At 36.9% G+C, this 9911-nt stretch overlaps 1 protein-coding gene across 1 annotated transcript in view; it reads left to right on the top strand.

Annotated features, from left to right (window-relative positions):
* PRMT9 (protein arginine methyltransferase 9) overlaps positions 1–9911 on the top strand; it is a 54697-nt gene that overhangs the window by 10380 nt on the left and 34406 nt on the right. Inside the window, exons 3-6 of the mRNA XM_008065052.2 lie at positions 1505–1741; positions 2256–2423; positions 4772–4874; positions 5797–5903. Of these exons, the coding sequence (XP_008063243.1) occupies positions 1505–1741; positions 2256–2423; positions 4772–4874; positions 5797–5903 (615 nt within the window). The remainder of the gene's footprint in view (positions 1–1504; positions 1742–2255; positions 2424–4771; positions 4875–5796; positions 5904–9911) is intronic.

The raw sequence follows: 9911 nt of genomic DNA, 5'->3' as shown, positions 1-9911 counted from the left end.
CCCAGCAAATAAACTTCCTAAGAACAGGTACCATGTTTAAATCTTTATTTAATTAAATCATTGAATAATACTTATTGAATTAAAAGATAATTCAGTGGATTCTGTTGACTCTACTTCCAAAATGTTGCCTAAATACAACTTCCCTTTCCATTCTTACTGTTTTTTTCTCTAGCCTGATTGCTATTTCTTGAGAAGAAGTGAAGGACATTCGCTAAAAATGCAGATTCATAAGTAAGATTGCTTAAGTTTGAATCCTAGTTTCAAAACTTCTTAATCATGGCACCTTAAGCAAATTACTTAACAGCCTTATACCTCAGTTTGCACATCTCTATCATAGAGCTAATAATGGCATCCACCTTGTAGGGATGCCATAAGAATCAATAAATGTAAATATGTGGTAAAAATTTAGCATGCACACATACTAAGCATTATGTGTTTGTTATTTTACTTTTCTCATGTAAAATAATATCATGGCCGGGCTCGGTGGCTCAGCCTGAAATCCCGCGCCTTTGGGAGGCTGAGGTGAGTGGATTGCCTGAGCCCGCGGGTTCGAGACCCGCCTGGGCAGCGAGATCTCATCTCTACAATAGATCAAAAAAAAAAAATCAGCCGGGGCGTGGTGGCGCATGCCTGTAATTTCAGCTACTCGGAAGGCTGAGGCGGAAGGATTGCCGGAGCCCAGCAGGCGAGGCTGCGGTGGCCGGGAGCGGCCACTGCACTCCAGGCTGGGCGACCGAGTGAGACTCCAACTCAAAAAAAAAGAAAAGTTATTAACTACAGATAGTTTGAGAAGTACTCTGCTAGACAGTTTGATAGATTTTTTTCCCCCAATCTTTTAGTTTTTATTTGCTCACATATAATTAAATAGCATTTTAGGGGGGCGACTTGCCTTTGATTTTTTTTCCAAAGCACTTATTTAGTTCAGTGTTCTTAGATGCAGTGGTTTTCTTTTTGCAGTCATACTTATTTACTTTTATATTTCTGTAATATTTATTTAAAATGTGTAATTGTAGTAACAAGTACAACTGGCATAAACTATTCTGGCAGCAAGCAAATCCAGTGAACTCTCAACCATCCAGGTCAATTACTGGGGAAGAGGTGTGAGGGCACGTTGACAAGGCACCTGCTCCCCATAGCCATTAGTGCGTTTTACAGAGGAAGTGTTTTCTGAAAGAACTAGTGTTCCAGGAGTTGATTAAATGGAGGATGACTCTGGAAGCTTCTGCTATATTTTATTCCAGTTGTAATTTATAGTCAAATGCTTGTTAAGGTCCTGCATAAATATATCATAGGGGTTGAGAAAAGAAAGAAGTCCTGAGGATTCTGTCTTCTTCTTCTATTCTGTCTTCCCAGATAGCTTCCAAAGGGAGGCAGCCCTTGGGTTGGGTAGGATTTGGGATCCTGGTGAGGGATTCCCAGGTCAGGTGAGTGACATAAATATAGGCACTTTAATTGATAGCATGGAGTCCAATATATCTTGTCTTTGTCATTGTTTTTACTCTAGAATGGGCTTTAGGGATGAAGCAGCTGGGTATTTTCATAAAGCGGTGAAGCTAAACCCTGATTTCAGTGATGCAAAGGAGAATTTTTATCGTGTTGCAAACTGGTTGGTGGAACGCTGGCACTTTATCATGCTTAATGACACCAGGAGGAATATGATTTACAATGCAGCAATCCAAAAGGCTGTTTGTTTGGGATCCAAAAGTGTTTTGGATATTGGAGCAGGAACAGGAATACTAAGGTTCGTTGTAATTGTGTTTTAATCACATATACATGTATACTAGTGTAAATTAAAGATTTTGTCAGATACAGACATTTTAACAAGGGAATTTAAAAGTATTTCTTGAATCTTGTTAGAGTTATTCATGCAACTATTATTGTATTTTTCACTATAACTTTTATAGTGAACCTGACGTAACTGCTAAGAACAATTTGGGATTGTTATTGAAATTCTGAACAATAAATTTTAAGAGCATTTTTTTTGTGTTAACATTTTGGTGGAATCTAGTTGTCCAAGTTAAAGCCTTGAAGTCTTTGTGTCTTCTTAGTAGAGTGGATGTCATAATTTATTGTATGATTTGTTTCTAGACAAGAATATTCTAGACTAGACAGGTTCATTTTTAAATGCTAAACAAGTAATGATTGTGTAGAATAAATAGAAAAACCCATATTTAAGCATGATAATGCTATTGAAATTTGAGAAAATACAGTGGATTTTAATTGTTTTTTTTAATGGAGCACTTTTTTCCTTGTAGTATGTTTGCTAAAAAAGCTGGAGCACATTCCGTGTATGCCTGTGAGTTATCCAAGACTATGTATGAACTTGCCTGTGATGTAGTAGCAGCAAACAAGATGGAAGCAGAGATCAAACTCTTACATATGAAGTCACTTGACGTTGAAATTCCAAAACACATTCCCGAAAGGTATTATAATGTAAACTAGTTATAGTGTTTATAATTCACTATTTTAAAAAAATTGATATATTTCTAGTGTTTAGTCCATACAAAATGCTAAAACTCTTATTTTATAAAAATACGGATATATTTTCATAGTAAGATCATATTCTTTATGGAAAAATATTTAAAGATTTTGAGAAAAATTTGTGGCAAAGGATTACACTTGACCTATATTTAGCAAGTTCTTTTCTTAATTTCAGTGATCTAATTTGTAATAGTGGATAATACATAGGTGTAATCAAAAACTAATTAAAAATTGTACTTAAAACTAAAATGTGAACTGTTCATACTCAGTAGACTTACCACATTTTGTATTAGTATTCTTGTTTAAAATGAAAGCTTTGGAAATGTCATCTGTCTGTATTTTGGCCTGGACTCTTTAAATGATTTGAACATGACTGCATAAGTATATTATCTTACTGTGATCCATATCACAAGAGTGGTGGAATTTTAGAGCTAGAAGAGATTTTAAAATCATCTAATCCAACACTGTCATTTTAGAGACAGCATTTTCTCTATGTAGCCCTTGCTTTATTACCTTTTCTGGGTTTATCTTCTCATCTTAAATTCAGTCTGTGTTGAAAGACGACTTTTTTGTACTATCTTCATTAGAACTATGACTTTAAGAAGACTGTCTTTGCCGGGCTTGGTGGCTCAGCCTGTAATCCCGCGCCTTTGGGAGGCTGAGGTGAGTGGATTACCTGAGAGCCCGTGGGTTCGAAACCCGCCTGGGCAACTTGGCGAGACCTCATCTCTACAATAAATCAAAAATCAGCTGGGCGTGGTAGCGTGCGCCTGTAATTCCGGCTACTCGGACGGCTGAGGCGGAAGGATCGCTGGAGCCCAGCAGGTCGAGGCTGTGGTGGCCGGGAGCGGCCACTGCACTCCAGTCTGGACGATGGAGTGAAACTCCAACTCAAAAAAAAAAAAAGACTGTCTTCATATATTAAATAATATTTATTATTATTACATAGTGCTTTTAATTTTCGGTGGTCTCTACATTTGTTTTCATGAAAGAATTCCTATTAGATTATTGAGCTAAACATTTTTTCCCCCATTTTATTGGAAAAAAACACTGTTTTGAATTTTCTTATTCTACTCATGCTGCCATAACAGAATGCCACAGATTGGGTGGCTTTAACAATAGACATTTATTTTCTCACAGTTCTGGGGACTGGAAGTTCATGAAGGTGGTGCCAGTAAATTTGGTTTCTTGTGACGATTTTCTTTCTGGCTTGAAGATAGCAGCCTTCTTGTGTCCTCACATGGCCTTTCCATCTCCAAATACCGTCACTTTCAGTGTTAGGACTTTAACATAAATTTTTTGAGAGGGCACAATTCAGTCCATATCATAAAGTTGCCTTAATTCAGTCTGCATTTTTCTCAGATAATGTTGTAGAAAGATATACTAACTTTGGATCAGAACATATGGATTCCATTTCAGACTGTTGTTATTTCATTTTGACTTTAAATATCTAGACTTCAAGATGTTGGACTAGATGATTTGAGAGACCTTCTACATTCTAAATGTATGCAGTCATACGTGTTGCCTATTTTCTGTGTATGTGGGCTTAGGCACTGTGGGGGACACCAAAGTCCTTCTGGCTCTGTAGTCTAGATAGGAAAATAGAGAATATTCATGAGACTTTTGTTTATCTTGTAACTACACAAATGAGTGATGCTGACAATAAATGCTAGAGGACTTCAGAGAAGGGAGAAATTATTTTGACTTCCTTTGAGTAAAGTTTTCTAGAAAGAAAGAACCCAGGCAAACATAGATGATGTAGTATCATAAGAAGGAGAGATTAGATTTTGAGAGGAAGGGCTCTCACCTGCATTAAATATTACTTATAAATCAAGAGAAGTGACAACTGAGAAAGGAGTCATTGTAGAGAGTCATTGATGATAGAGGAGATATCATCTGTCTTTAGATGTTGGACATTGAAGTCCTGTTGCCTGGCATTAAGGAAGGGTTCTGATAAAAGTACTGGGGGTGAGCCACTATCACTCTTAAGAAGAATGTAGGCAATGAAAGAATAGTCTGAAGAGGCAAAAGGGACAAGTGAAAATTGTCTTCTGTGTGTCCCCTGCGCCCTCTAGACAAAGGAGAAGGAGTCAGTGGAGAACGGAGAAGCCTGAGAAATATTAGAGACAAGTTCCTCAAGATTCAGGGATAGATATTAAAAATGGAATGTATTAGAAAATTTTACATATGGACTGTTTGTATAATATCCTCTTCCTTCTCTCAGCTTTGACATCTTTATATAATAGCATGATACTTTACTTACATATATCTTTAAAAAATCATTCTATAGAGTGTCCCTAGTTGTAACAGAAACTGTCGATGCAGGTTTATTTGGAGAAGGGATTGTGGAGAGTTTGATTCATGCATGGGAGCATTTACTTTTGCAGCCAAAGGTAAGTAGCATGAAAATATTTAAATTTGATTAAAAATTCATTGTTATGGCAAATTTATTAATCCTCTAGTGTATTTGCAAAGCGATATGAAATATATTTTCCATCGTCAAAGTGTATATACTGTGTGGCTGGAAAGAAATCCATGCACAAATCCTTTGATAACAACATACTACAGTGTATATTTGTGTGCCCAAATGAGGGATACAGGCAAGAAGTACAACAGGGAGTAATTCATAGGAAATGAGGTTACTTTGTGGAGGGACTGAGTGTGCAATCCTTGAGTAGGGTTGACAAAGAGAGGTACTTTCAGTCTTACAACCCTTACTGCTTGGAAATTTGGCAATTTATCTAAAGGGAGTATAGTGATAACTGGCTTAGTATGGTTTTAAGGTATTTATTGAACTCAGGGTACTGACTGGATACCACTGACTCTTAAAATTGTCAAATTATATTTTGCATTGAAATCCTCTACTGCAGCCCACAAGTCATAGATTTGGTTTATATAATATATATTGTCAATGAAAGGATTTTAATATGCAATAAAATGAACTATTTACAGAAAATGGTTTGGATTTAAAATAGCTAGTTAAAGGTTGAAAAGAAAAGCAATTATTTTTTAAGTAGGTATGATGATATCAGCTTCACAATTAAAGCCATACCCAAAAGACTTTTGTTCTGTACAGACTTATAGTCTCTTCTCCCTCCCTCCCTTCTTCTTTCCTTTGTATTTGTATGTCTGTACAAATGTACATATATACATACGTGGATAGCAATAAAAATACTTTTTGAATTAAAAAAATTCTTAACCTGCTAATCCTAATTTACCATTTTAAAGCTTTTTAAAATTAATTTTTGTAACTTGTCATTATGCACACATATTTTTACATACATGTAATAATTTAATATCTATTATATTTTTTAGACCAAAGGTGAAAATGGTAATTGTGAAAATTATGGAAAAGTTATACCAGCAAGTGCTGTTATATTTGGGATGGCAGTAGAATGTGCAGAGATAAGAAGACATCATAGGTAAGTGACTATTTAAATAGTAAATATTTTAAAAATAGGAATTTTAGCTGAGAGTGGTGACTCACACCTGTAATCCCAGTACTTTTGGGAGAGGCCAGAGGATTGCCTCTCCCAAAAGTACTGGGATTACAGGTGTGAGTCACCACTCTCTTTGAGATCAGCCTGGGCAACTTGGTAAGACCTCATCTCTACAATAAATAAAAGATTAGCCAGGTGTGGTGGTGTATGCCTGTGGTTCTAGGTACTTGGAAGGCTGAAGTGGAAGGATTGCCTGAGCCCAGCAGGTTGAGGCTGCAGTTGCCACGGCACTCCAGCCTGGGCAACAGAGTGATACTCCAACTCAAAAAAAAAAAAAAAAAAAAAGGATTTTAAAGGAGAACACTGTACTTCAAAGGTTATTTAGTGAATACTTGTTTGGGTGCGGGTTTGTAGTGTTTTATTATTATTTTCATACCTATTTATTGTTTTAAAATGGAAATTTAGAATTAAAACCAGCTTTTAATTTTTTAATGAAAATTAATTTGATACAACTTAGTATCCTTTAGTTGTGTGATAGATTCATGTAGAAAGATATTAATTTCTGACTAGTTTGGGGTGAAGTTGGAATAAAAAATTCAGTGTGAAAAGAAATTTTAGTTTTAATCAATTTATTTCTTTCATTCTCCTTTTCTTAACAACTTCATTAATATTATAATGATTTGTTGTTGGGCCCTATGAAATTTTAGGATCTTTCTAAGAAGTCCTTTTCCTTCAACAACTTAGTAGTAGTAAATATAGCACAAAAATATTTTAGGAAATAACAATGAGAAAGGAAGAAAATGAAAATCATCCTAAACTCCTCACCACTAAATAACTACTGTTCATCTTTGTCGTATATTGTTTTTGATTCTTTTCTTTGCATTCTACAGGGTGATAGTAAAAGTGTTTGACGACTAGTAGGTCACAAGACACTAACTAGACAGACATTGGCCTCAATTAGCAGAATTAGAGTGTACTGGTTGAATATTCTGTGTAGATATATATGTGTGTGTGTATAAATTTAATTTTGCTTAAAAAGTATCAGTAAATATATTTGTTTTTTCTTTGTGAACCCCTCATGTTAATGGGTTTGTTTCTTGATTTTTATTTTTATTTTCATTTATTTATTTTTTTTGAGTAGGAGTGTCAGTCATGGCCACTGAAGCTTCAGCCCACTGGACTCATGGGATCCTTCTGCCTCACCCTCCCAAGTAACTGGAACCACAGGTGCATGCCACTATCCCCAGCCAATTTTTTGATTTATTGTAGAGATGAAGTCTCGCCAAGTTTCCCAGGCTGTTCTTGAACCCCTGGGCTCAGGCAGACTCTGGCCTCTGCCTCCCAGAGTGCTGGGATTACAGGCGTGAGTCACCAGGCTGGACTGATTTCTATTTTTATTTTTATATTTTGAGGTGGGACCTTGGTTGCCCAGACTGGAGTACAGTGTTACCATCCTGGCTTACCACAGCCTTGAACTCTTGGGTTCAAGAAACCCTCCTTCAGTCTCCTGAGTAACTAGAACTACAGACTCATGCTACCATACCTGGTTTTAATTTTTTAAATTTATTTTATTTTAATTTTTTGAGTCGGAGTCTCACTCTGTCACCCAGACTGGAGTGCAGTGGCCGCTCCTGGCCACCGCAGCCTCAGTCTGCTGGGCTCCGGCGATCCTTCCGCCTCAGCCTTCCAAGTAGCTGGAACTACAGGTGCGTGCTACCACACCTGTTAATTTTTTGATTTATTGTAGAGATGAGGTCTCACCAAGTTGCCCAGACAGGTCTCGAACCAAGTTGCCCAGATGGGTCTCAGGCTGGCTTTAATGTTTAAAAATCAAATTGCTAGTGTGGTAGTCCTTGGAGTGTAGAATTTTTGGATTGCTTCTACTTTTCTGCTTTTAAGAACCAGGATAAACATCTTTGCTCTTATGTTTTTGTGAACTAGTTGTTTTTAATGTTTTAGTATAAATTTCTTAATGAGGAATTATTGAGGTAAAGGGTATATACAGCTTCCGGGCAATAGAGATGCATTGCTGCACTGCCCACCAGAAAAGCTAGAATGTGTCTTGCAGAGATTTCTTGTTGTAACATGACTACTTTCCATCAGTAGTTATTTTCTGTATTTTATAGGAAAACCACTAAAATTGTTTGTCTAAGCAAAATGGAAGTTAAGTGACTGGTATCTACCATTTTGTAGAAGGATAACTTCATCACTGTTACATTTATATAGCAGACGAGTGTTTGACAAACGCACCATTGGAGCGTTTGTAAAAATAAAAAGGCTGTTAGGCTTGGTGGCTCAGCCTGTAATCCCAGCACTTTGGGAGGCTAAGGTGAGTGAATTGCCTGAGCCCAGGGGTTCGAGATGATCCTGGACAACTTGGCGAGACCATGTCTCTATAATAAATCAAAAAATTAGCTGCGTGTGGTGCTGTGTGCCTCTAGTTCCAGCTACTTAGAAGGTTGAGGTGGAAGAATTGCTTGAGTCCAGCAGCTTGAGACTGCGGTGAATGTGGGTGTGCCACTGCACTCCAGCCCAGGCGACAGAGTGAGACTCCTACTCAAAAAAGAATTACTATTTGGAACCTTATCAGCTCCATTTAATGGTCACCTGAATGAGCAAAAATTGAAGCATAGCCAAGAAAACTGTGAAGCTTGTCTTAATAGATATAAAAACCTAGAAATAAAAACAGTAATGTGTTGATGCAGAGAAAAAATATACAGTGGAACACAAAGAATCTAGATACAAACCTTAAAACCTAGATGGATTTAGTGTAAGATATAGTTGTGGTATTTCAGATCAGTGGGGAAAGGATAAACTATTCAGTAAATGGAGATGGTGGTATGCTTCATTTGGGGGAAGATGGTAAGCATCTAAGTGTAAACAATACCGGTTAGATGATGATAGCTTTTCAGAGCTGAACACAGTGTCCAGAAGCCATAAAAGATGGACAGGATTGACCACGTTAAAAAAAAAAATTGGCTGGGTGCAGTGACACACAATTGTAATTCCAGCACTTTGAGAGGTTGAGGCCAGATGATTGCTTGAGGTCAGGAGTTTGAAACCAGCCTGGACAACATAGTAAGGCCACCATCTTTACAAAAAATAAAAAAAATTAACTGGGCATTGGTGTTGCATGCCTGTAGTCCTAGCTACTTGGGAGACTGAGACGGGAGGATAATTTGATGAGCCCAGGAGTTTGAGGCTGCAGTGAGATATTGTTGCACCACTGTACTCCAGTCTGGTGACAGAGTGTGACTTTGTCTCTTTAAAAAAAAAGAAGAAAAAAATCTGTTTGGTGAAAAGTGCTATAAAGTTAAAAAAACAACTGACAGACTGAGATAAAAATTTGCAACTTTTACAACAAAGAATGAATATGATTGTTTATTAGTCAGAGAAATGGAAATGAAAACCAGTAGGATAACATTTTTTAACTGCTGCTCACGTTAGCATATTAAAAATGATTAAAATATTTGCAACCTATGCATCTAACAAAGGACTGATATCCAGAATCTATAAATAATTGAAACTAACAAGAAAAAAACCAAATAACCCTATTAAAAAAGTAGGCAGAAGACATGAACGGATCTTTCTCAGAGAAGGCATACAAGTGACCCAACAGACATGAAAAATTGCTCAACATTACTGATCAGAGAAATGCAAATCAAAACCACAGTGACATACCATCTTAGATCAGTCAGTATGGCTTTTATTTTAAAGTCAAAAAACAACTAATGTTGGCGAGATTACAGAGAAAAGGGAATGGTCATACACTATTGGTGGTAATGTAAGCTAGTTTAGTCCTTCTGGAAAGCAGTGTGACGACTTTTCAAAGAGCTAAAAATAGACTTACCGCTCGACCTAGCAGTCACACTCTTGGGCATATACCCAAAGGAACATTGATCATTTTACCAAAAAGACACCTGTATATGCATGTTTATTGCTGCACTATTCACAATAGCAAAGATATGGAACCAACCTAGGTGCCCATCA

The sequence above is a fragment of the Carlito syrichta genome, unplaced genomic scaffold, assembly GCF_000164805.1.
Source record: "Carlito syrichta isolate Samal-C Ts95f unplaced genomic scaffold, Tarsius_syrichta-2.0.1 Scaffold308142, whole genome shotgun sequence".
NCBI classification, from domain to species: domain Eukaryota; kingdom Metazoa; phylum Chordata; class Mammalia; order Primates; family Tarsiidae; genus Carlito; species Carlito syrichta.
Note: the sequence above shows the minus strand (reverse complement) of the source record. Positions and strands in the feature narration are given on the sequence as shown.